The sequence below is a fragment of the Dermochelys coriacea genome, chromosome 19, assembly GCF_009764565.3.
Source record: "Dermochelys coriacea isolate rDerCor1 chromosome 19, rDerCor1.pri.v4, whole genome shotgun sequence".
In the NCBI taxonomy this organism is placed as follows: Eukaryota; Metazoa; Chordata; order Testudines; family Dermochelyidae; genus Dermochelys; species Dermochelys coriacea.
Window position 1 is genome coordinate 7,935,578 of NC_050086.2, and position 26,358 is coordinate 7,961,935.

The 26,358-nt window shown below is 51.4% G+C and overlaps 1 protein-coding gene across 5 annotated transcripts; it reads right to left on the reverse strand.

Annotated features, from left to right (window-relative positions):
• Window positions 1-232: 232 nt before the first annotated feature.
• On the reverse strand, window positions 233-25,364 carry TRIT1 (tRNA isopentenyltransferase 1). Of its 5 annotated transcripts, none has more exons than XM_043505986.1 (13): window positions 25,192-25,326; window positions 17,973-18,151; window positions 15,686-15,739; window positions 13,106-13,245; window positions 11,613-11,711; window positions 10,740-10,936; window positions 8,884-9,026; window positions 7,709-7,820; window positions 7,150-7,262; window positions 6,400-6,477; window positions 4,075-4,184; window positions 3,471-3,588; window positions 233-868 (listed from the first exon to the last, which is right to left on the reverse strand). In XM_043505986.1, exons 3-13 carry the CDS (start codon window positions 15,693-15,695, stop codon window positions 720-722), a joined length of 1,269 nt encoding a protein of 422 aa, XP_043361921.1. In that variant the 5' UTR covers window positions 15,696-15,739; window positions 17,973-18,151; window positions 25,192-25,326; the 3' UTR covers window positions 233-719. The 5 variants fall into 5 exon arrangements, 4 of the variants coding, with proteins under 4 accessions (XP_043361921.1, XP_043361919.1, XP_043361920.1 ...); XM_043505984.1 differs by lacking the exon at window positions 17,973-18,151 and adding an exon at window positions 19,978-20,140 and having other exon boundaries at window positions 25,192-25,314; XM_043505985.1 differs by lacking the exons at window positions 17,973-18,151; window positions 25,192-25,326 and adding an exon at window positions 16,477-16,495.
• Window positions 25,365-26,358: the final 994 nt, after the last annotated feature.

The following is a 26,358-nucleotide window of genomic DNA, read 5'->3' on the forward strand; positions in this document are numbered from 1 at the left end:
TTGTCAAGATCATTTCAAAGGTGCTCTCTAACAGGTGCTAGTGCTTTCACCGCCTGCAATATGCAGAGAGATAAAACTACCTTCTGCCCACCGCATACAAAGGCCAGGTGGAGGCTGAGGCTCTGGAGAAAAGGGCTGGACCTGGAGTAACATGCAGGTCCATGGGCAGTCCAGGGAAGCCTGGAACAGATCGGAGCTACCAAACCAGAGGGCTAATCATTTTCACCAGAAAGAGAGGGCCAACATTTCTACTTTATTTAGATGTTTAAAAAAAAAAAAAGCGCTTCCATAAAAAATAAATAAAGATAGTGAGAATTCCCTAGTATGTGGCTATATGCTTTTGGCCAAGGCTAGAATGGACACAGTATTTCTGTCCCTGAGAATGCCTCACTCAAATGCCAGCAAACTAGATCAAATCCCAAGGCTGGGATGCTGCGTCACTGCCTAGAATTAAAAACACAACTCAGCTTGGTTGCTCCTGATGAGCTTGCTTGGAGGTTCAGCTGTTTTCAGGCTGGGTTGGAGAAGTTTGGGGATCCTCTCCCCATTCATACCATGTGAAGAGGATACGCTCTTGCCTGCAGCAGGATGCTGAAAGCAAGACACCCAGCTTATCCCCAGATCCTTCCTGCGCTCTGCTCCATTCAATCTTGATTCCATTGGGGGTAGAATAGCTACTGACCCTGCTTCCCAGCTGGTTGGCAGATGCAGAACTGAGCCTACTTTCTGTCCTGTCCCAAGTTCTCTGTCCAGTCATTATCTCCTTGAATCCCCGTGACATTAACTTGGCTTTCCACAGCACTGAGCTCTGAGTGCAGCTTCCGTCTTTTCTTCAGGTGGTGCAGGTGGGACTTCGACTTTGTGTGAGCTGAGGGCAAAGACAAACAGAGCATGCGACTCAGGGGGATCTTGGGGAAGCAAACACCCAACTCGTCCAATCCTGTGATGTGCTGAGCACCCTCCACTCCCATTAACTTCTATGGGGGGATGAGGATGTTCATCACCTCATAGGATCCAGCAGCCCCTGTTCCAGTCACTCATAGAAGTATTCCTTTCAGGCCAAACCAATTCATACTCATTCTTAGCACTAGATGGAAAGGCCTTGGTGTGTTTAAAATCCTGTCACCTACTTGAATAATCCAAATGGATAAACATTATATCATATTACACACATGCACACTGCACTTTAAAGAGAGATGCAAAACCATTTTTGTGCCTAAAGACTCACAAATGGGTGACCTCTACACTGCTGACAAGTCTAGCCCTCAGTGAGGAACAGCTGCTGTGAGACTCGTATCACAAAATGGTTTTCATATCTCATTATGTCGTGAAGTTAGACAATTGTCTGCAGCACCACAAAGTGGTGCCAAAAATATGTCTTTATATACAATATGCCATAGCTGGGTGTTTTGTGTGTCTACAGACTGGATGAAGTTAACACCTACGGAGCTGTGCAAAAGCACAGGTGTGCCACAAGTAGGCCCTGATCCTGCAAACACTCACGTTTGTGCTTTCCTTTAAGCACACAAGCAGTCCCATTGCTTAGGCCTGGTCTACACTCAAAGTTTTACTGCCATTACTATGTCCGTAAGAGGTATGATTAATTTACAACACAGTTATGCCAGTCAAAGCACCAGTGTACATGCAATTATATCAGTGTAAGGTGATTCACCGAGCCAGAATAGCAACAGCAGTATAAGCACTTTTATTCCAGTATAACAGCCTCCACACTAGGGGTTTTTTGCTGCCCTAGCCATGTCAGCGTAGTTACAGCAGCAATACTTCAGTGTAGACAAGACCTTCGTTAAGCATGTGCATATGTGTTTGCAGGATGGAGGCCGTAGGATGTTTTCCAGACTTTTTTTTTTCCTTTGGCCTCCTTCTAAAGAAAATTACATGCACATTTGGTACTTTATTGCAGTGTTATTGGGACACCATCAGGTTGCAATGAAATCACATTTCTCTGAAATTTTGTTACAAGTGATACCAAAGTTTAACTGAAACAGTACACATCTCTCCTGTCGTTGTGAGACTCTTTCATTTTAAACAACATGAAAGTGCAATTGTAAAAAAAAAAAAAAAAAAAAAAAAAAAACCACAAAAACTGAGAGAACGATCAGGGCCAGGAGCAGTTTCTGAAACTACTTCTAACTCATCTTTAGAAACCGATTAGATTTCAGGTCGACTCTGGGCCCCCAGTGTTTTCATTTCCTGCCTCGTGTTTAAATTTGTAGCTTTAAGGTTGCATTTAATGGCAACATTTCAGTTCAGTTCTACATGCGCCCTCCCTCCCCCAACACTGCTCTTGCACCATTTATGGGTTCATGCCAAATATGGCTGGATATAGGGGATGCAGCATTGATCTAGGATAAATAAATATTATTAACAACTGGGAACTTGGGCGACACCCCCAGGAAAGGAATCTATTGCCCCGTAACTGTAGCTTACGAAAGTACCACTCTTGGTCAAAATGCTTCCTGTGCCCTAGCAGCATGGAGTGAGCTCTCAAATCTTTCAGAGACTCTCTCTCCTTGGTGTGTATGCATGTCTTTTAAAATGTCTTCCAACTAGTACAATACACAGATCTACTAAAAACCAGATAACTACATTCATGATTTAAGCATATTAAAGAGAATTACTACATTCAAAACACCAACTTCCCTACCGACGTTAGAAACCGCTCCCTGGATCAATAAAACAAAATGAATCTTTAAAATCTACTTCTCGCTATTAATACTGCATTTGCTTTCAGCATTTCACTCAGTTTGCACAATGAAGAGAGATGTGTCAGTTTCATGTTTGTGGCTAGTCAGTTTCTAGCCAATCTCACTTTGAGGTTCTGAGCTTCAGGGAAATGTTAATTTGTTTTAAAATATTTTGATTCCAATGGGATTAAAATTAAATTTTCAAACTCATGGAAATGTTCCTATCAACATTAGATCTGGGAAAAGCTTTAGTTTTACAAAACCTAAATGTTGGCGCAAACCCAACTTTTTTAAAACTTTCCAGGATATATTATTGTTTGTTTTAAAGAAAAAAAATGGATTGTAAGAGAAACAAGATTCTCGGTGCAGGTTCGCTAACCCTCCTGAGTTGCTAACAAGAACCAGCAGCTCAGAACGAACACGGAAATTCAGAATTGATGCGCTAAGAAGAGTGTTTTGACGGAGAGGGCTCCCACCGCCCAGTGCCAGAAGAGAACGTGAGCTTTCCCGTTTTCATCCCTCCCCCCAGCCTGGTGGTAAGAGCTGACAGATGGCTGCTGTGGCATGGCTTACATACCTCCTCCAGGCTTGCAAGCGGCTGCTTTTATCAGGGGGCTGTAAACAATCCTAGGAACCCTGAGATCATGTAATGAAGGTCATATGGCCAAGAGCAGGTATCTATGGACTCATTTTGTTCCCTTCACACAAACTGCAATTCCACATTGAAGTTGTCCCATATATATTTCCCCGCCCTCTAGATCCTACCTGCCCATTCTCTGTCCCCAATGATGACTCTGTTGCAGAGCTCACACACGTGATGACTCCGTTTGTCCTCATTTATCTCACTCTCCATCTTTACAGGGTCTGCCGATGGCTGCTGCCCCTGAGGTTACAAAGGTGTCAGGTCAGTTTCTATTCAGCGAGGTCTCTCTCGTCACTGCCACTGTCATGGGATTTGGAGGCTTTCCTACTGGCCTTTGAGGGTCAGAACTATGGAGTCAGTCTCCTCCCAGTATGAGACAAGGGGCATGCTGTGTGTTTGGGGGTTCCTTAGTAACAGCGGGACACAATCGGAAATCTGGAGTTAGAGACATAGCAATAACCCTTGGCCAGCCTGAGAGGGGCAAGTCTGGAGGCTAAAGGAGTAGGGAGAGAGGGAGCTCTAGGTCAGAGGCATGGAAACTGCAATCTCCCTGGGTGGAGCTCTGGGGAGAAGATCTCTAGCGACAGTGGCAGCTTGTGGCAGGGACATGCTGCAGTTCTGGCAACAGTCCCCACCCAGCGCAGGACAGAGAGATCAGACACACAACAAAATAAGTGTCTCCTAAGCAACTGCTCACACAGACCCATGGCCATGGATGAAGCTCACCTGGATGAAGCTCTCCACAATCTGAAGGGCAGGTTTCAACACATTCTCATCCCACTGTGAGAGATCAGACACCTCCAAACCATACACTGGGGGCACATTGGGTCCAGGGCCTGGGAAGAAACACAGAGCAGAAGCAATTAGCTGCCAGCAGTATCCTAGCCAGTCATGCTACTCCTGAGCAGTGTGGCTGCAGGACCCTAACATCCCTGGGAGACGTCCCACATTATCCTCACCAGCTTGTCCTTCCAAGACAGATATTCCAAGACAGAGTGGTCCTGAGACAGGATTACCGGAGACCTTGGTTTGCTAAGAACTGCACATTCTCAATCCCAGCATCCAGCAGGGCAGTTTGCAATCCGGGGCAGGAAAGCAAACCCAACATCTAGAGCTTGGCAAGAGCCAAGCAAATTGTGCTCCCATCATAACTACAACCCACTTCCCACCTGCACGGTCCACTGGAAAAGTCCACGCTCACTCAGCCAGCGGAAGAGTCAGATGGAGACCAAGATGGCTCCAGGACATAGCCATTACATGAGGTGCAGCTGTTCTTCTAGGGAGACTCGAGCCTGGTGCTTGGATCAGGTATTTGCTTTTGAGGGTCTCAGCCTGGTTGCTTTATTTACAGCTGTCACAGCTAATAAGGCTGCAGAGGTGGACACGCAGGTAGCAATGGGTGTGCTTCATCTGAACGCCTTCATTTGGTGTAGGACTATTTTAAAACCAACCCCATCTGCCTCCTTGAGCCAACGTGAGGGCGTTTGGCACTTCCAGAGGCCCGGCCAGCACTCAGAGCGCAGAGATGTCTGCAAACCAGGCAGCGCACACTCCCCAGCGATGTCATTCACCTGCCAGCCGGCAGAGCGAGCGCCTCACCCACTCAGACAAAGCCATCAAAGGCTTCGGCATCCGGCAGGTGCTGCCTTTTATTGCTCCAGCCACAAAGAAGGCTCTTAAGAGGCCGATCGAAGGCACACCTGTCCCCCATCTGCTGCTCGGCAGAAAGGTGAGACGCGGATGCCACGCACCTGGCCCCGGGAAAGCTCTGCACACAGTTCAAAGCCAGTCTTTTGGCCTGGTTGGGTTTCTTTTTCTTTTTCTTGCCCCTACCAGCCACCTTTCAACAAATGTTCGGCTCCCAGCTGCTGATCCTGGCCCTGCTCCAGGGCGAGGGAAGTCCCACTGGCTTCTTGCCATCATGGTGTCCACAGCAGGCCTGTAACAGCCAATCGGCTGCAGCTCCTAATCTGGAGGGCAGCTGTCAGTTGGACTTTTCACTCCAGCCTGGCACGCATGTGGGCTCATGGGGAGAGGTAAACACGAGGGGCAGATCCTCTGTAGCCCCTTTCAGGAGAGAGCTGGCCTGTAGGCAGCCAGGGATCTGACTGCCAGCAACAGCTAGCGCAGGAGGAGGGGACGTGTGGAGGGACAGGTGGCGTGTGGGGCTTTGTTCTTCTGGGATTTTAGCCAGCAAAGAGGGAGCTTTTCCTGGGAGGGGTGGAGACTTCCCTGTCATAGCTGGACAATTAGGGAGCAAGCACACCGAAGAGGGCCTGGGAAGATTGCTCAGGAACGTCCGCTTCAGGTGGGATGGGGAATGAGCACAGACAAGGCCGGGGCAGCAAGGTCTTGGGCAGGCCTGGTCCAGATGGGCCGGGAGCAAAGCAGGAACAGCACGTCCTGATATGCCCAGCCCTCTCGAAAGCCTGAAGACAGGACACACCCAAAGGTTATTCACAGAAGAGGATGCTGGACAGATCCCAGTAATTTGGGGGGTGGGCGGCCTCACACGCAGACTAAGAATATCCACGTGACTCAGCAAGAGGGAATTCACACAGGAACGGTTCCCTCGGTGGCCCTGGGAGAGCCGTGTTACGTAACTGTCCTTGGATATGGCCTGCGCCTGGAGACATTGCTATTTATCCAGCTGCCCCATCGTGTATGGCCCCCTCCCTCCAGAGGGCTGCGTTGGCCGTAGAGCCACAATGGCAGAGGAAAGTTCTTCGCAGGCAGGGGGGACTGTGGGGAGCAGGGTCAGAGCGCACCCTGTACGCAACTCACCCCCCTGGGGAGAACTTGGAGCCCCCCATGGGCTGGACAGCACCTGACATACCAGAGTTTGTTCAGCCACCAACAGCAGCCAGGCTCCCTCCTCCAGCCAGGAGGGCAGAGGACACTGCTCCGAGGGATGGAGGAGAAAGAGGAGGGTTGGGACACTTCCCAGAGCAGATCTGGGAGTGGGGCATGAATGAGGCGGAGGGATGAGAGGGGAGGGGACACTCTCAGGGCACCTGGGGGTGGGGACAAAGAAGGGGTATAAACACTTACGTCTCAAGAAGCGGTTTCGGACCCACTTGTTCTGCTTCCGGGCATATCTCTTCGTCACTAGTTTCAGGGCCTGGATCCCTTTCAAATTAAGGTAACAAAGCACCTGTGAATTAGACTCCATGGATGTTAAAGAAGCCAGTGGGAGCTAAGTGGGGCAGGGTGTGGGAAGGTGCGAACCCCAAGGGAGGAGAGGGGATGGCTGGGCTAATGGAAGGGTGACCACTAGGCTGATGATCAGGGAGGTCTCTCAGCAGGGGTAGCACTCTCCAAAGGGAAGTGATGGAAACACCATCATGGGGGACAGTTAAAACTCAACTGGGCCAAGCCCTGAGGAACAGACTCTAGGGACAATCCTACAGAGGGCTCCAAGGGGATGGACTGGAGGCCTTAACAGATCTTCTCCATCTTTGGATCCAACCAAGGGACAAGTGAGCAAATCCCTGGCTCACCAAGCAAGGGCAAAGGAGTCTCCATCTCCCTCAATTTCCAAGCATGGGAGATACCCTGCAGCCCAGCTCCAGGGAGCCCTTCCCCAGGGAGACAGCCTGGTTCAGCTGGACAAGGGGCACCAGACCCTGCTAAAGACTCTGCCAAGTGACACCAGCACCTCCTGAGCTGCAGAGCTTGTCAGGCATGGGTGGCTGGGACCTCCTGGGCCATTGCACAGTGCTGCTGAGGTAGACACGAGACTCCCCCTCATGGGCTACCAGGTGTGAGCAAGTGACAGCCTCCTGGGCATGCCATTCCCACCTTTCTCCAGCAGCAAGGCGCTGGTCTCCTGAGGGCACTTCCCCTCCGTGATAAGGTACTCGTGGAACTCCTTGAAGCCAATAGACTGGAAAATGCCGTGCTGATAATCCTGGCTAAAGAAGAAGGTCACAGACTACAGGTCAACCCGTGGGCTGCAGCAAGGAGCTGCCCCCCTCTGTGCTGTGTCCCCACAACATCAGCTCCCATGGGTTTAGAACAGCAAAGCCATCGCCGGCCACATGGGAGCGACCCCAGCAATGGCCTGGGTCGGTGGGGTGGGGATGTCCAGATGCCCATACGAGGAGCTTGGCATCAGAGGTTACAGCCAGGAGGTACCATCACACCAGCCCAATCCTGGATGTCACAGGCCACTAAACACCCTCTAACTACCCCCACACCAAGCCTTTCAGCCACAATCGGCCCAAGGACTCAGCTCCCAGGGGGACTCACGTATTACAGACCACAGGCAGTGAACAGGAGGATTGAGGTGCTCCAATGTCCAAGAGCCCTCCAACAACAGGGGACTGATTGAGTGCAAAGCAGCCAGCTGAACACTCACCAGTTCTCAGCCACCTTCTCCTGGTTGTAACGCCAGTGGAAGTCCCGCAGCTCCTCCAGGAGCCCCGCTGCTACCATGTCATCCACCCGCTTGTCCAGCCGCTCATCTAGAGCTGGCAGAGATCATAACAGCGATTCAAACACCCCGAGCCGCATTCGCAGGACGGAGAGCCCTGGCACCGAGGGTGCACAGCTTCCCAGCCACATACACCCACGGTAGCAGGCTGCATCCCGGACCTCCCGAGGACCATGCGAATGGCTCCATCGCCAGGCACCCCAAATCCTCGCGGGGGGGCACTGCCAGCCCTACACTCCACCCCAGACATCTCCATACTCACGAACCTGCTGCCCCTCTCACTGTGTGACTCCCACCTCGAATGCCCCCTCCCTGCTGGAGCCGGGGGCATCACTGACAAAGCTCCTGAAGAGGGACCGGCGACCAAGGGCCTGAGCGCTGAACTTGTGCTCTGATCCCTGGATGGCAGCACTGGGCCATTCCACGCTTGCCAAGGGCTAAGCCAATGGACAGGAGCTGGGGACAAGATTCCTGGGTTCTATTCCCATTGTGGCCACAATCCCACGGTATGATCCTAGACAAGCCACTTCACTTCTCCCTGCCTCAGTTTCTCCATCTGTAAAATTGTAAAATAATTCTACTCACGCGAGGTTGCGAGAATTACGGCGCAGTAATGGGCCAGATCCTGCTCTCATTAAAGCTAAAGGCAAAACTCCAATAATTTTTGACAGATCCGGACTCTTGCTGGGTGACGCATTGAGAACTCTTAGGAGTCCTGCACCGTCAGAATCCCATTCTGCAGGGCCCATGGGTGTGATCCAGGGCACGAGGGGGTGAACCCCAAAGAAAGAGGATTGCTTCGGAGGGTACAAGTGGGAATCGCCAGGGCTAAAGGGAGGGCACCATGACGATCGGGGGGGTGGTGGCTCACATTAACACCACACTGAACATACTGCTCAGCTGGGGTCTCTCCTTGCTGAGGACCCCTCCCAGGCTCAGACCAGGCACCGGATGAGGTTGCTACACAGCGCAATGAGGAGACTGCACTTGGGACGAGAGAGGCCCTGCCTGCGTTTCAGGTGCAGAAAGAAGCCATCCCCGGCCCCAGGACGGCTCTGCCCATTCAGCCAGATGGCAGCTAGTCAGAACCCTCTCTTTACCTGCCTGGTCTGCATAAAGCCACAAGATACAGGAGTTTGGGTACTTCAGGGGCCCCCCCAATGGGCCCCCACCTTCCTCCTCTCGCTGCCGATGCAGGAACTCGCTATGGGGGATCCCAGTTTCTTCAAATACTTGCAGGCTCCTGTACAACAGATGGACAGAGACAGCTCAGAAGCCAGGTTTGGAGCAGATTTCCATCTGCCCAGTGCCCTCGGGGATACAGCCAGAGGGAACCATGAACGCACAGGAAAATCCAACCCTCCCATCTGGGGGGAAAGTATCTGCCCCTTTCAGGAGCATGATGTACTGAGTATGCCCAGAGCCGACTACAAGCTCCTTGGGGAAGAGGCCAGGGGGTAGGTGGAAGACATGGAGCACCTAGCTGGCTGACCATAAGAACCATCCCCCACTAATAGCGCTGAGACAGGCCCTACAGAGCTAGGGGAGAGGTGCTGGCACACATCCTGCCTCTTCCCGTCTAGAGTCCCTGCAGGGAAGGGGTTGGTACCACGGACCAGAAAGGTCACAGAGCAACAGAAGCAGCCGGCAGAACAATGACTGCTTCTCTCCCGTGTGAACAGGGTGGGCGTTGCTCCACATCACCTGCAGGCAGGGCTGGGTTGGGAGAGCCTGTTTGAGGCGACAAGTCCAATCTCGCCACGGCCCCGTTCCCACAGCTCTGCGGAACGTTACTCAGCCAGCACGGCAGCTTTCTTTTTTAATAGCTCCAGAGAAGCTGCTGCTGCTCTCCCGGCCTGCGTGGGCTCCCCAGGTTGAGCCGGCAGCGCGGCCAGCGCGCTATGGGCCCGGGGACAGCGTTTTACCGGTTACCAAAGGCCACCCTATTCGGGGCCGCCGGAGGCGTGAACGACGATCGCTGGGCTGGGTCCTGGCCACCCTCGCTGATGCCTCTGATTGCAGCAGGGATGCTCCTGCTAACAGGCCCCAGGTTTGCAAGTCAGGGCTGGGCCTTCACTGCAGAGGGCCTGGGCTTTGACTCCCACATTGGTCCCTTCAGAGCCCAAGCCGGGTGATGTCCAAGGCACAGTGCTAGGTCTCTCCAGCCACTCGGGGGTGGGGAACGGGGAGCCTGCTCCCTCTGGCTTTGGGCAGCAAGTCGCCTCCATTGCTGGTTTCCAGATGTCTCCCTGCCGACTGACCAGCATGTTTCATAAACCCCCAAATAGACGCAAACCGCCCCGAGGAACCGCACCCACTAGCCGGACACCCTGGTGTCACAGGGAGCAGCTGGGAAAGCACGTGTGTCACTTTCACTCCCGCTCCCTGCCAGATCACTTCCACACAGCCCAGAGCAGAGATCAGGGCCTCCAAAAAAATGGCTCTGCCCCTTCTCTCTGGATAATGGTATTAGACCCTCATGAACCACCCAGCCTTTTGCTGATCCAACAGAGTCCATGAACCAGAGACTGCTCTTCATCCAATGGCAGAGAGATGAGAACCACCCTCCTCCAGCACCCCACAATCTCTCTGCATCAGCTGGAACCAAGAGGTCAGATCCAATTCCTCCCTGTCTGGAATGTCACTCCATGCAAGCCCTGCCCCTCACACTCCTCTCTCTTCTCTGTCCAGCCTCCGCATGTGACCTGGTGCTAGTCTAGTGAGTGGCAATGGAAACCGACGAGAGGCCAGCGAAGTTTGCTCATCGGGTGGCGGACAAGAGGCCACTGTGTTCACTTCCCCGCAAGGGGCCCGGCCATGGCAGATCCGCAGAGAGGCACAAACCTCAGCTGGACTCTAACTGCAATAGCAAGAGAGGCCGCAAATGGCACAAGGCGACCGTCTACAGTGGCCGCAGTGCCCCCAAGATCAGGTCTCTCCAGCTAGACAAGCTCACCTGGCCACTTTGCGCTTATCATGGGGATGCAACTTGGCAGCCATTTCCGGGTCCACATGGCTCAGCCGGCAATGGAGCTCACGGCCATCCAGCTGCTCCAGTTCCACCTTCCGGTCGGCTGCTTGCCCAGGGGAAGGGCTGGTCTTCTCCTGCGGGGCACAGATCAGCCCACCCAAGTCAAACCTCTGTGAATGTTCCTGCAGGTCAAAGCAAGACCCAGCTCAAACCTGCTGCACCTGGGACCCTCCGCTTCCTAAGGGGGCAATGGCGGGACGGATCAGAAAGAAGCCCAAATCAAAACTGGGCAGCCCAAATCTCCCCGAGCTCTGGGGCAGTGCAGAGCCAGACCCGAACATCATGCCTCAGGCCCAGCTTCAAGCAGAGTTGAGGACTACGACAGTACCAAAGAACTCACAAGTCTACCACCTCACACAGGGCACCGGCTCCCCGCCATTGACTAGGGATTGCCACAAGAGCCTTCTGCAATAGAAAGAAAAGGAGGACTTGTGGCACCTTAGAAACTAACAAATTTATTTGAGCATAAGCTTTCCAGAGCTACAGCTCGCTTCATCGGATAGAATAACACCCACAGCACCGGTAATCTGCCTCCAGGCACCTGCTTGGTGCTGACTCAGCTAACAAGATGCTAATGCAAGGAAAGTACGTCCTCACCTCTTGGCAATTGCCTTAGGCTGCTCCCGAGGGAGGGCATTACCTGGATGCACTTGGTATGTTGTTCTGCAGGAAGGGGGTTATCCAGGCCTAGTGTAGCATTCCAAGGGAGGAAGGTGAATTTGCTTCCAATCACAGCAAGCCCAGCCGTGAGGCGGGGACCTGCCTCGCCCAGGAATTGCTACCCCCCAGAGCTCCTACCTTGGTATCGACAAGGACCTTCCAGAGCAGGGACTCGATGTAATAGTTGGTGCCTCCCACAACGATTGGGATCTTCTCTCGAGCAAATATATCTTCAATGTGCACGGTTAAGGAGCGCGAGACACAGAGGGGCCTAGAAAGCTCTGCAAAATCTCAGCCTTCAATGGAGGGAAAGGGAGCTTCTCACAGCCCATCTACACCATGGAAACAACCGTGTCTTGCTGCTACCCACACGTCTCCTGAAATCCGGTCTGGTCTTGTAGCATAGACAGGACTGAACCAGGCTGAGCCAGAGCCCTGCTACTACTGGGTCATAGCATGTCTCAGGGACACCGATACATTCGTTCGAGCCTCTCTGCAGTACAAACTAAACTTGGCTTTAATCTGTCAACAGACAACAGCGTTGTGACTGTGTCTCTTGATGCACCTGGATATAAAGCAGACCAGCATCTACTCTCAACTCCTGGGCTCCCGGCATGATTCCACTGATCTATTTCAAACCTGACCAACTTGGGTTTGGAATTATATCAGGGTTGGGCAAACTTTTTGGCCTGAGGGCCATGTCGGGGAATAGAAATTGTATGGCAGGCCATGAATGCTCACAAAATTGGGGTTGGAGTGCAGGAGCGGGTGAGGGCTCTTGTTGCGGGTGCGGGCTCTGGGGAGGGACCAAGGGGTTCGGAGGGCTGGAGGGGGATCAGGGCTGGGACAGAGGTGCGGGAAGGGGTGCAGGTTCTGGCTGGGCGTGCGGGCTCTGGGATGGGGATGAGAGGTTTGGGATACAGGAGGGTGCTCTGTGCTGGAATCGAGGAGTTTGGAGAGGAGGATCGGGGCAGGGGCATGGGGAGAGGCTCAGGGGTGCAGGTTCCAAGCAGCACTTACCCCAAGTGACTCCCAGAAGTAGCGGCATGTCCCTTCTCCAGCTCCTACACATGGAGCGGCCCTAGACCCTGCTCCCCAGCGGGAGCTCACAGGGTGGCTTAAAACAGCTCGCGGGCCGTAGTTTGCCCACCCCTGGATTAGATCATCATCCCACTCTCCACTTCTCCCCACTTGCCACGTCCTCCCCGGGCACCAATGCTGCAGGTGGCAGGCAGCAAAGTAGATGGCTCTACCCGACAGCTGCCCGGGGAACCCCAAATTCGAGTGTCTTTGATCATGCCAGCAGCACTGCCTTTATCAAAGGTTGGTTGCCGAGCTGCTCCTCTTGCTGGCTATGGAGTCCGGCATGACACATGACGACCAGACATCCACACATGGACAAAAGAGGGGTTTGGACAAGCTAATGCTTCTCCTACAGCAGCAGTTCAACTTCCCACCGCCTTTAACATTCTCTCACCAGCTTTAGTTTTTAAGGAAGTCACTCCTGGAAGAGAGCGAATGGCTGATCCAGGCAATGCCCTGGGCCCAGGCACAGGGAAGGGGCCAGGGAGAGAACGGAGGAGCCAGGTGTGTATTTGTCTGGCCAGTCGGACTGCTCTGTGAAAGGATATCAGGGCCGCTGCTTTGTTCCGGAAGTCCACCACAGTGTAGTTAGAGACCAAGGGATCCACAAAGCTGATCATGTGGTGTCTGCACAAAGCCTGCTCCTGGGGAGAGATCTTGTTTGTGATGATGTCCAGCCCCTTGTATACCTGGGACACAGACAGCAGGAGATAAGAGTCCAAATCCCCGTTTGTTAATCACAGAGCTGTTCCCAACCCCCGCCACATAGGAGAAGGGTGGAATTTGCTCTCTCTCCTCAGCCCCATGACCACAGACCACTTCAGCTAATCCTTCATGCTCTGGAGACATTCCCCTGCTTCCCTCTGACTCAGGCAGAGATCAGGATACAGGCCATGCAAAGGAAGGCCGGCTTCAGCCCTGGCGTAAGCGGACTAGCCAATCAGGGCAGCATCTGCTTGTGCCGGGGCCAAATACAGCCCCACGTGCATTACTGACACAAGAGTGTTCCAATGACCCAGCGATCGGAGAGCCAGGGCAGAGCCACCGATCAGGGTAACTTCGCTGAGCCCAGCTCCAAACTGCAGCCCTCAGACAACAGCCTGTTTTCATGAACCCCACCGGACACTTCTGCTGGTAAAAGTTCAGGTGCAGCTCTGTTCAAATGCAGGGTCCCTAATAGAGCACAAAGTCTTGTTTGGGGACGAGATCCTTCTGCAAACACCATGGAGCCCTGTGAATGAGCAAACACTGTCGGAGCTCTCACATCCAGTAAAAGCTGAGCTTATCACCCCTTTCCCCTGCTCAGTGACACGTCCGTCCAGGTACATGAAGGAAAAAAGTTATACATCAGCTCAGGTCAACAACCCCCAAAGAGAGGGAGCAGCCACTCCCTGGAGTTGCATTAGTTCTGCCACAGGATTACAGGCCCTTATAATAGAATCAAAATCTCCAGGTTTACAGGTAAACTGATATTTACCAAATCTCAGCACCCAGACAATGGGAATTCTGGGCTTCAAAGGGTCCTGAGTGCAAGCCCCAAGAACCAGTGAGAGGACAAGGGAGGGGATAGCAATAAGGGAGCAGCACAGAGGAAATGCCCAGAGAGCTGGAGGCTGAGATTTTGCTTACACTAGGATCCCCAATCGCATTTGAACACAACTGTAAATTGTAAAGTAGACCAGGGACCACACAGCCATCCTTAGTCTAGGCTACAATCATGTTAACAGGAAACCCTCACTTTTCATTAGCAGATTTCAAAATATTTTACAGCAGATGGTCAGTATCCTCCCCACTTCACATCTGGGGAAACTGAGGCACAATGCACTGACGTAACTTGCCCACGGTCAGCCAGCAGCAGAGCTGGGAATAGAACTCAGGTCTTCTCTGGCCCAGTGTAGTGCCTCATCAGTTAGCCCCCAATTCTAAAAAGATACACAGTTCCTTTTGGAGAGGAGACAGGGCCTAAAGCACAAGACTGGGAGCTAGGAACTCACGACTCTGACCCTGTGCGTGGCCTTGGACAAGTCCCCTTCACCTCAGCATCCCCATCAGTGAAATCAGGGACAATACTCCCCTATCTCCTATTACCTAATGAGTGAGGCACAATGGGTGTTTGGAATATGCAGTGCCTATGCCCCGCAGGGCTAAGCTAACAAGGGTGGGTGGCACCTGGGGAAGAGAAAATCCTGCCTGTGTACAGGAAGGGCACAGCATCCGCACTAGATTGTTATTCTGGGAAGATCAAAGACACACTGGGCTCCTCACCTTCAGCAGGGGCCTTCTGTTTTCAATGTTTGCTGAAAATTGAAGGGGCCTTTGGCAGAAATAAACGTTTGACCAGAAAGTCCAACTCCGGGAGCTTTGGGTGTTTGCATATGACTCATTCCTGTCAGCTTTGTAATGTTTCCTATCATGAGACTGGGGGTCAGAACTCCTGGGTCCCAATCCTAGCCGTGACAGTGACTTGCTGGGTGACCTTTGGGCAAGTTACTTTGTGTCTTCATGCCTATTTCCCTGTAAAACGCAGACAATACCTCCCAACTTTTGTAAAGCACACTAATCTTTTCAGGTGGAAGGCGCTGCAAACGGTGGACAAATTATTATATTCTAATACAAAAGGAACATGAGATTATCCAGAGCCAGCTGCTCTGACTGCTGCTGGAGTAATCTCATATCAGAGTTTATCTCCCCGGTCTGAAAGGGCTGCAGGCCTACAGTGGAAATCTGATCAAAAAAGCTGGCAAGGTAGAGAAACAGACAGAAGACAATCAGGAGTAAGAAATTCTCCATTGTGGCTGCAGCTGCTCTTTTCCACCCTGGGTAAGCGTCAGCCCTCCCCCACCTCAGCTCAGAATCCCAGCTGACAACACTTCACATGGCAGAAACATACACTAAGGCAGCAATTCAGCTCCCTGGATGCTTCAGAGACCAAATCTACCAATGCCCTGGATTATCAGCACAGAGAAGAGTATCCCAATCATGTCAAGCACACATGCTGATCTGGTGATACCACACTGATCTCTGCGGATGCGTCTTGAACACACACACTTGCATGCTACACACACACACACAACTCTGCACATACCATCTGCAGCTCCTCCTGCAGCTGAGTGGATGTACAGACTTACCCTGTATCATTTCCTGCAATGGTGTAGTACAGTGGACGGTGCACCCTGGAAGATCTCTGTTTTGGGTAGTTACCCAAAGAAAACGCACAATCAGCCGATCAAACCCAATGCACCACACCCCTTCAGGAACAGCAAAAACCTTGCCACCACAGTCATCAAACTGACTGTGCAGATAGCACTATTGGATCTAATTATTTTCTAAGCCCCTGATAAGAACATCCCTCAGCTAGAAGAAAAGGAGTACTTGTGGCACCTTAGAGACTAACAAATTTATTAGAGCATACGCTTTCGTGAGCTACAGCTCACTTCATCGGATGCATCCCTCAGCTAGGTAGTCTAGTATCGCTGGGCTATTCAATCCCTGCTCTTCTCCTACTTCTTCCTTGCGGAACAGGAAACAGATTTCAGGGCACTTTTCATGTGAAGATCTCAAAGCACCTCATGTCATTACATCCCCTGTGAGATAGAGGAGTACTCCCTAGTGAAATGGAGGCACTCAGGAGGGACCTGCCCATCACACAGCAAGCGAGCAGCACAGCTGGAACTGGACCCAGATAGCCTGGCTCCCAGGCTGGTGACTAGCCGCTGGATTGCATTCCTTGATTTAGGCAACAGAGTTTTTTTAAAAACAGGCCAACCCTTCTGCAGGGCTCTTTGTAAATCGCCACGCTCTTCATCCAGGCAGCACAAACATCAAGGTCATACCCAGGATCCACCATCTGGGATGTGTAAATACCCAGTTATGGCCAAAACTAAGGAACTACCCAGTGTAAATATCAGAGCCTTATTACAATTTAGAGCTCCAGCTCTAAGGAATTAGGAGGGTCCCCTGAGGAGAGCTCTTTCAGAAGAGCGTGTTGTTACATTGGTGGGTGTGTCCCTTGCATGCTTCACGGGCACTGTGCAAATACAATCTCTTCGGTGATGTATGCCCACGGACCCTGGCACTGGCCTGGCACAGCACAAAGAGCCTCGGATGCTGTTGGCAGCCTGTGCTGAGAAGCAGCTGGGCCACTGCTCTAAAGAGCCTGCAAACAAACCCCGATCAGAGTTGGGTTCTATAGCCCAGCGCTCCCCCAGGACACAGCACTGTGGGTGCGGGTGAAGACACTGCTCATAAAGCAGCCTCTCTGTTCAGAAATCAGATTTCAACGCTTTAAGGGGGACTGTGCCTTCTTTGTGTGAGACACCCACTGAGGCCCTGCTTTGTAACCATGGGGTTCAGCCCCTGGGCCAGCTCCTGGGAGGATGCACTGAGCATGGCGCAGGCTGGAGTTTTCTGTTCATGCCAGGCCTCAGGTTAGAGCCTGCACTGGAATAAGGCCCTGTCAGCCTGGCTGGGTGAGGCGAGAGCAGCCTGGAGCACTGGAGAGCCAGACTTACAGAGCCAGATTCATTCCCACTTTACTTCTGGTAGCTGCCAACCCTTCAGCCCCACCGCCAGTCTTCTGCAAATGATGCTCAATGGATCACGTTGGTGACTTGCTAGGGAGAGGTGGAGGGCCATGGAGAAGAACAATGTGAGGTTACTGGAGCAAAACATCTCCCTCCCCGGCTTGCAGCAAGCCAACCTGCACACCTTCAGCCTGGGGCCTCCCTCTAGTTTGTAGATGTGCTGCTTCCCTGCAGACAGGGCCCTGGAGCAACTGCACACAACAGGGAGAAAGGAAGGAAGGCCTGCCCTGTCCCCCAACCATGCCAGCTCAGGGAATGGCTGCCCAGAGACTCAGGCCATGTCTACCCTGTAAACCTTGGTGGTATAGAAATGACTGGTAGGGAGGTGGCTTTTTGCAACACGTCTGTAAGGCAAAAGCCCTAGCGTGGTTACAGTTCTACCAGCACAAGAGTCCTTCTGCTGGTATCACTCACTCAAGCGATAAGTGACACGGGTATAAGCTGGGTCTCCATGCAGAGCGTTTGCCAGCAGAGTTATACCGGTATAACCGCCCCAGCAAACCTTGCATTGTGCAGTCCTGGCCTCAGCCGGCGGGAGCAGACAAGCAGCTGCAGCAGGACCTGCGGACTCTGGCGAGGTCATCTGTGCCCGGTTGCTTTTTCTGCTCCTTTTGACTCTGGCATTTCTCCCCCTGAGCTGATTGGCCATTTGCTCCAACACCCTCCACAGCTTCTTTGGCTCAAGCTCACTCCATCTGTCCTCCCCGCACCCCTTCTTTTCCTTTCCCCTATTCTCTTTACCCCCCCCCTTAGTCTCTAATTAGCTAATTCTCCTCCCAGGACAACCACACCCAAACAATTCAAAACAAAACCACCAAACCATGGCACTAACTTGACAGGTACCATCTGTCACCCTTGATTCTGTGTTATAGCCCTTCTCCCTTAACCCTGTGTTGGTCTGTTTAGATCATTAACTCTTCAGGGCAGCAATCATCTGTTTGTGCAGCACCAGGCACAGTGAGGGGCCTGATCTCAGCTGGGCTTCTGAGGCGCTCTCCTAATAATAATCCCCTGGAATGACATGGGACGCTCAGGAGATGGAGGGCAGGGAGGAAGAAGGAATTTATGTTGGCCCCTACAAGACAGTCAGCAGATTGGGAAGGACCATTGCCAATATCTGCTGAATTCTTTGGGCCCCATTCCTCCACTGGACCCCATGACGGGGAGAGGGGGGATTGTAGTCCTTCTAGTGTCACATTTCAGGGAAGCTGCAGAGAGAAACAAGATTCATTTGCTTGTTTAATTTGCTCCTTGGGGGCCATGCTTAGAAAGCATCAGGCCCCTCCCCAGCCACCCACTGGCACCCCCTTAACAGCATCAAGAAGGTAGCAGATGCCTGCAGGCAGTCTCTGTAGGGGAGGAAGGGGCAGGAAGGTGACAAAGCTGTGCCGGAGGAAGGGGATGGAAATGCAGCCAGCTCTGAGCACAAACACAAACAGGGCTCTGAGCAGACAGAAGGAGATGCCCAGGAGCCAGCTCCCTGCCGGCAAACCCCATGGCTGGCTGCAGCCTATTGATTATCTTCCATTATCTAATACAGTCAGACCCAGAGGAGGTAATTGCTTGGTGCAATTCAGGCCCACTGTGGCTTGATACAAAGACGGTGGAAGTCAATGGGAAGATGCCCTGCCCAGGCAAGGCCCATCAGCCTTTCAGCTCCCCTGATTCACACCTGTTTCCCCGAAATCATAGCGATACACACAAATCTCTTGCTAATGGCAGGACTTGACTAACTGCAGGGAGGCGGCTGGAGCCCCAGCGCCCTACATGGGCAGAGCTGGCATTTACAGGGCATGCTCAATCCTTCAAGGTTCTCCTGAGAATAAACACGGAGGGAAAGGCTCCCTAGATATCTGGAAACAAGAGGAGGAGGAATGTGGTGTCAGTGTGTGGGCTGGGAGCGGAACAAAGGGAGCTTTTTACACACACAGAGCAAAGAGAAAAGAAAGATTCCACCAGCTGGCTAGCTTCAGGGCCTCGCAGCTGAGATATCCTCGCACTGTAGACTCCTGTCTATTTTCTGCAAGGTTTCAGATAAGCCTTTGTTACCGTCTAAGGCCCCAAAACAGATTAGCAGCAGCCTGGAGCACCAGTCCTCTGAGTGCAACACCAGGAATAACAATACTGCTAGAGCACTCAGATGTGGGCCACGTAAATACCTAGATAGATTCATCCCTAGATGTTAAAGAGGTGGGAGAGTAACGAGGTGGGGAAACTGAGGCAAAGAGAGCTGACGTGAAAGTCATCATGACAATCACTATTAAAAACACACAGTAAATGACAATCCCTGCCCCAAAGGGCTTCCAGTCTAGAAGATAAGACCTCACAATGGGCACATCAGGGTGGGGGTGATGGGGTAACACAATAACAGGATGTGCGCCATTTCTAGCCTATCAGGAGTGGTAGGCACAACTCAACAGCAGCCTAGCTTCTATGAGATTGTTGACATTATGAAAGGAAGGATGGTCCAGTGGTTTGCACCATTGCCTGGAATTCATAAGATCTGGGTTCAAGTCCCTGCTCCACCCCAGATTTCATAGGTGACCATGGGCAAGTCACTTAGGCCCAGATCCTCAAAGGTATTTAGGGGTGTAACTTCCACTGATTTCAGTGGAAGCTGGGCCCCAGCCTCCTTGTTCCCCATCTGTACAATGGGGAGAAGAGCACTTCCCTACTTCAGCAGGGAGTGTGAGGATAAAGTTACAGATTGGGAGGTGCTTGCTCAGACGCCATGGTAACGGGGCCATCTGAGTACCTAAGATAGATACAATTCTGAAGAGGGGCATGAAGTTTTTGGCTGGGAATTTTCCCCACTGAGGTATGGGGAGAAAGGTTACTCAGCAGCCTGATGTGAAAGGAAGGAAAGGCCCACTTGTTTCTTCAGTTGTCTCCCATTAGCTGGCACCGCAAACAGGGTTACACCAGAGCACACTTTTCGCAAAGCACCTGGTATGTGTCTGTCTGTTTTCTCCGGGGCAGCCCTGGAGAGCTGCCATTACTCTTAAAGGAGTTATAGATTATAACTCCTTTAGGATTATAAAACCAAAGGAAATGACAACACAAAATGAAAAGAGTAAAACCCCCTTTAGATGATCCTGACATCCTGAGCCACGCTGTGAATCATGGCTGTGAATCCATAACTCAGCTACCAGGATCCTCAGGAACCAAGAACACTTGGGAAATACAAGGGTACCTGTGAGCCAGACCTTGGCCATACTATCACCAGAGCAGGTGGTCTCGGGGCACTGCAATCCCCTTCCTCGGGCCCAGCTTTGACTCAAACAGCTGCCTAAACACTGGCAGCATTCGTTAGATGTTTGCTGGGTGCCTTCCGTGACTGGATAGACGCGTTCATGCGTGGCTGTCAATTAGGAATGAGGGACGGGGAGTTTTTAAAAAGGACAAGAGAAACCCAAACTCAGCCCTAAGCAGCAACTCACCAGGATCCTTCGACCTGAATGCTACAGCCAGCTCTGGGATACGCAGCGGGGAGGCACGTGCCACAGGAACAATGCCAGAAAGAAGGGAGATGCATTCTTCCAACTGCTAATGCCTAAGAGAGCCACCATGCTGTGTGGAACACAAGCTCCAATCGACACTATACCTTCAGGCTGCCCAGTACCTCTGAGACGCACCCTTTGTCCCGGTGTCTGGCAGCCTCAAGGGGCCACGCGGAGAGCAGGTCGCATTACAGGATAAAAGCAGCAGCGCCGCTCCGCTCTCCCTCCGTAGTCCCGCTAGGATGAGGTTCAAAGGAAAGCAGGCCGACAGCTAGCGCCTGGATTCCATTGGCTGTCTGGAGTCATACTTTTCCGAGTAAACACATTCCCACAGTGGCAACGGAGATAACCAGAGCACAAACTATAGTTCAGGTCCCAGAACATCTAAAAGCCTCAAATTGTGGCAGCCAGTCCCAGCCAATTCTGCAGAGAAACAGAGAAGTCAGGAGAGAGCCAGGATCTCTTGTTTTCCCATTGACTTCCATGAGCAGAAACATCTCACCTGGGCCATAAAAAACATGCCGTATTCCTAAAACAGGGGAGCCAATATTTTCCCTCTCCCATAACACTCAGTTTTCCCCCTGTGACCCCCATGACTCAGACTCATTTCTGCTACGCCAGCCAAAACAAGTCCCAGCACCCAATAACTTGTTCAAGTTCACTGTGCCCTAAATCGGCATTCACATCCAGTGCACATTCATTTGATCATTGTACATTACCCTTGCAAAGCTTTCCTCATCGCTAGCTGGGCTAGAATCATTCCAGTGAAAGCTTCGGGCTTGTTTACACTGGGAACATTTGTACCAGTGCAACTACATCAGCATATACTACATCTACACATACTCGAGCTAGCACTCAGCAAGCTAACGTGAGCACAAACAGCAGTGTAGCCATGACTGCAAAAGTCAAGGCAGAGCTACCTGGACCACCCATGCTACTGCAGCTATGCTGCTATTTATACTCCCACTAGCTCAATGAGAGCTAGCGCAACTAGGTGTATGCGGGCAGAGGAATCAAACCGCTGGCTCATCGTAGAAACGTAGCTTTTGTGACACTCGTAGAAACCCCTAATGAAGACACTATACTAGAGAGATTTATCCCCAATAACTTAACTTGCACTGAAATGCCCTATCTAGACAGGGCCTTAGATTCCAGAGAAAATAGGTTACCTCCTCCCTCTATGATCTGCCATGGAGTCAGAACCCCAAATGTTATAACAACCGTTCTAAAGGACTAGCAGACCATTCACTAGGAATATGCTTGGCCTCCCAAAAACTGTTCTAAGTCATCTTGTGACTCCAGCAGATATTCCCACACCCACGTGGCTTTCTAACATAGCTAGGTCAGGCGCTTGAATTGATGGTAGCTCAAAGACACAATGACAATGCTGCACAAAGCTTCACAAGTGTTACGTTCATTTGGTCATGCCAACTTAGTTCAGGCCTAAGAGTCCCCAGCCCCAGCCCCACCTCCCTGCATTTTAAAAACTCCCATATGAGCAAAAGCGTTTTCATTACTTGTTTTAAATTCAGTAGAAAGAGTTTCTAGACTATCCCCCTTTCCGTGTTCAGAACCCAAACAGCAGCCGTGAGCTAATACACAAGAACCAGAAAGTAAAAGCAACAAGTCCAGTTTCAACATCTAAACTGAGTGAGGTGCAAAAAGACGACAATAGCAAAGATGGGAGGTTTCAGAGTAGCAGCCATGTTAGTCTGTATTCGCAAAAAGAAAAGGAGGACTTGTGGCACCTTAGAGACTAACAAATTTATTTGAGCATAAGCTTTCGTGAGCTACAGCTCACTTCATCGGAGGGAAACACATTCACAGTTTTAAAAAATTATTTCAGGATGAAAAGGTAAAAACCAACACCTTAAATTTGGCACCAAATTAAAATACTGTAAAAAAGAAGCTTATCAGAATATTGCCACAATTTAATATAAAACGATGAAAAAATTTAAAGTAATTTAAAGCCGTGTTTTAAATCCAAACATCACAACACCAGGAACCTCAGTGAAAGAGACACTAAACAAAAGCAAAACTTACTTCATTGATTTGCCTTGTACAAGCTAACAGAAATCCAAAAAGTAAATAAAGCACAGTGACAGGTACAATGGAAGCATTAACATCTTTCACTTGTAATAAACGAAGATGTTATTAGTAAAGATAGCTAAAGAAATGAATTTGTTTACATGGGATTTTTAAGATGACATTGTTCCTTTCATGATCTATGGTGTCATTAGCGACTAATAAGGAATTGTTTTTAATATTATTTATCTTTAGCCTAAAAAGGACTAGTCTTTTGTTGGTAAATGTCAGTAAACACTGATTTCACCACACACACACACACACACACACACACACACACACACACACACACACGAAAAAGTATTTCCATTGATAACAGAAATTTACAGATAGGCAAAAGAAGAAAAATGCTGCTTGAACACTTATAAGAGTTTGATTTAAGGATATTTACTTTGTAGAATTTGACATGTGATGTTGGCAATATGTGTCTTAACAGTTATAAAAACTTTAACTTTTTGAATCTCAACATCTACTGATATTAAATAATTATTGTCTGACCTCCCCCCGAAAAATTTCTGTGAAAATTTAAATTGATAAAAATTGAAAATAAAATTACTTAAACATATAATTTTCCGCAATGTGAAAATGTAAATAGATGAAAATAGAAAAACTGCTTAAAATAAGTGTATTATCTGTCAAAATTATAAAAATATAACATTTGAATTCTGCCAAGCCTATTTATCCAGCCAGTGATAGAAGCCCACCAACTGAGCTTCCAAATTGGATCATTATCTTCTTTTGGACCCTCCTCCTACAATGACCTCTCTAGTGACAGACACCCCCCCTCACAGAGTAACAGGGCTCCATGCAAATGCAGGAGACCACCTACACAGAGCTCAGTGCAGGAACAGGGCCTTGAGCTACTATCCTGTTTTATTTAACATTGTAAGACCCTGACATTGCACTGGGATTCACTTAAGAAGGTCTCACGTGCTCTGCAGAGCCTTATTGACTTCGATGAGACACAACAAAGGCCCATGAGTCCATGCTAGTGGATCCTGATTGGAAGCCGTGCTTATAAAAGCAAGTATGTGAGGTTCAACTTCCATTCTGCATTCCCTGAGCTCATTACTTCTCATACTGATTCCTTTTGGGTTTCAACTATCCAGGCCCAGCCTCATTCCACAGGTGAAATTATTTTTGGCTGGGGGGGAAATTGAACAAAATTAGTCCCACCATTTTTGAGTTATGCATGTGTTAAAAAACAAAGAAACAGATCACACTCCCCCTCCCCCTGTATCTTGATGAGAAATCTTATTCACTCAAAAAACTGCAGAGGGTAGAAAAGTCAAACTTGGCTTGTTTTTAGAGATCGCACCAAGATCCGGTGAACAAAGACGTCCCAAACAGTTTTAAAGTTATGGGTTGACTCCTATACACCTATCCTAAGCGTTTCCAGACCCTGTTTTGGGCTAGGCCAGGGGTCATTCTCAAGAGCACATCTGGGCCGCAACTGGAGGCTGAGGCTTTCCCAGCTTGTAAACATTAACACAGAGCCTCTATTCAGAATAAAGAAAAGGAGGACTTGTGGCACCTTAGAGACTAACAAATTTATTAGAGCATAAGCTTGCGTGAGCTACAGCTCACTTCATCGGATGCATTTGGTGGAAAAAAAAAAAAAGGGTTCTTTTTTTGTTTTGTTTTGTTTTTCCACCAAATGCATCCGATGAAGTGAGCTGTAGCTCACGCAAGCTTATGCTCTAATAAATTTGTTAGTCTCTAAGGTGCCACAAGTCCTCCTTTTCTTTTTGCGAATACAGACCAACACAGCTGCTACTCTGAAACCTGTCTATTCAGAATGCAAGTTTAAATTTTTTTTTAAAAGACACTTGCTGTACATTTCACGGGCAGGGAAATTTCATTTGATTGAACTGAAAGCTCTGGACGTTGTTTCCCCTAACACATCTTAAGCAAGCAGTGTCGGCTCTTAGAAAACAAACAAACAAACAAACCTGCAATTACAGGGTCCAGTCAGTCTGGTGGGATTATTTCCCTCTGGTGTGTGGGTAATTGGGGGGATGGGGTGTTGCACCCACCTCGGTGAGTTAGGGGAAGCCATACCAGGGTCTCCCGGCTGCAAACCAGAGTGAACCGTGGCATGTACAGTACTTAACAAACAATAAGGGGCCCAGGCCCGGGCTTCGCGATCTGAGGGGCCCCAGCTGCGGGGAGAACTAGGAGCTGCGGAGCGAGAGCAACCCCCCACCTGGAGTGAATCTTTGGGGGGGCTTGCCCGAGTTCACCCCACAAAGCCGAGAACCGGGGTAGTGGGGTGGGTGGGGGGGGGCAGTAGCTGGCGTCTCCTGGCCCCCCTCTGGGATGCGGCGTTAGTTACTTAGCTCCTTCCCCCCACCCAGCCCTCATCACCTCAGGGGGCCCCGGCCCCTCGTCCTGCGGGGGGCCCCGGCTCCGCAGGCCTTGATCGCTCCCCCTCACCCCGCCCGGCCCCGCTCCCTTCCGCCCCACCTGCATGGAGTCGGCGCCCACGATCTCGCCGCCCAGCCGCCGGCCCAGCTGCAGCGCCAGCTCGGACTTGCCGGTGCCCGTGGCTCCCACGATCACCACCAGCGGCAGCGGCAGCGCCCGGCGGCCGGGCCCGGAGAGGGAGCGCGCGGCGGCCGCGGCCATGGCGGCTGCTATGGGAACGGGGCGGGGGGGCGGGAGAAGGGGAGGGCCGAGCCCCGGGGCCTGGGGGGTGGGGAAGAGCCGGAGCCGGAGCCCAGGGCGGGCTCTCCCAGCCAAGCCAGGCCCGTTCCCCACGGGGCCCTACACAGGAATCCCCCCTCATAATTAACTGGGGGCCCCTTGAGCCGCTGGGGGGCTCGGTGGTGTGAGCCTTGGCCGGCTCAACCCAGGGCCCTGAGTTCAATCCGGGAGGGGGCCATTTAGGGATCGGGGGGGGGGGGCAAAAATTGGGGATTGGCCCTGCTTTGAGCAGGGGGCTGGACTAGGTGGCCTCCTGAGGCCCCTTCCGGCCCTGATAGTCTGGGGTTCAATTGCGTCCTCTGCTCTGCGTGGGGCAGGGCCCCGGGGGCCAGCGTGGGCCCGACCGTGCCCCGGGGAACCATCCCCCAGACATGTCCCAGCCCTAGAGACCAGCGCCCGGGCCGGAGCATGCCCCTACCCCGGGCAGTGAGAGGGCGAAGCCCCTACGGGGATCTTCCTGTAGGCTAAGTTATGGGGCGGGGGGGGGCCACTGGCGGTCTAGCACAAGGGGGGGGTAGAAGGGAAGATGAGAAGCGGAGTGGGGGGGATGTTACCCTGGTGACTGAGCGCATGCCCTACAGAGGGATAAAGAGCTAAAGCTGCAACGTAGGCAACAGGGAGAGATGGGGAGCAGGCAACTGTTACCGTAGCAACAGAGAGAAGAGAAAGATGGGGAGACTGTTACCAGGGAGACAGTAGGAGGAGACTGTTACCAAGGTAACAGAGGGGGGTTCTGCGACTTCTACCGCAGCAACAGATATGGAAGAAGGAGGGGAAATGGCTCTTATCCTAGCAACATACATCTCTTGGCACAGCAACAGTGAAAGCAAGAGGCAGCAAGGAGCGGTATCATTGGCGGAGATGAGATTATAGCAGGTTTGCCACTCTGTCACAAACTTTACCCACCCAGGCGCAAACCCCACACGC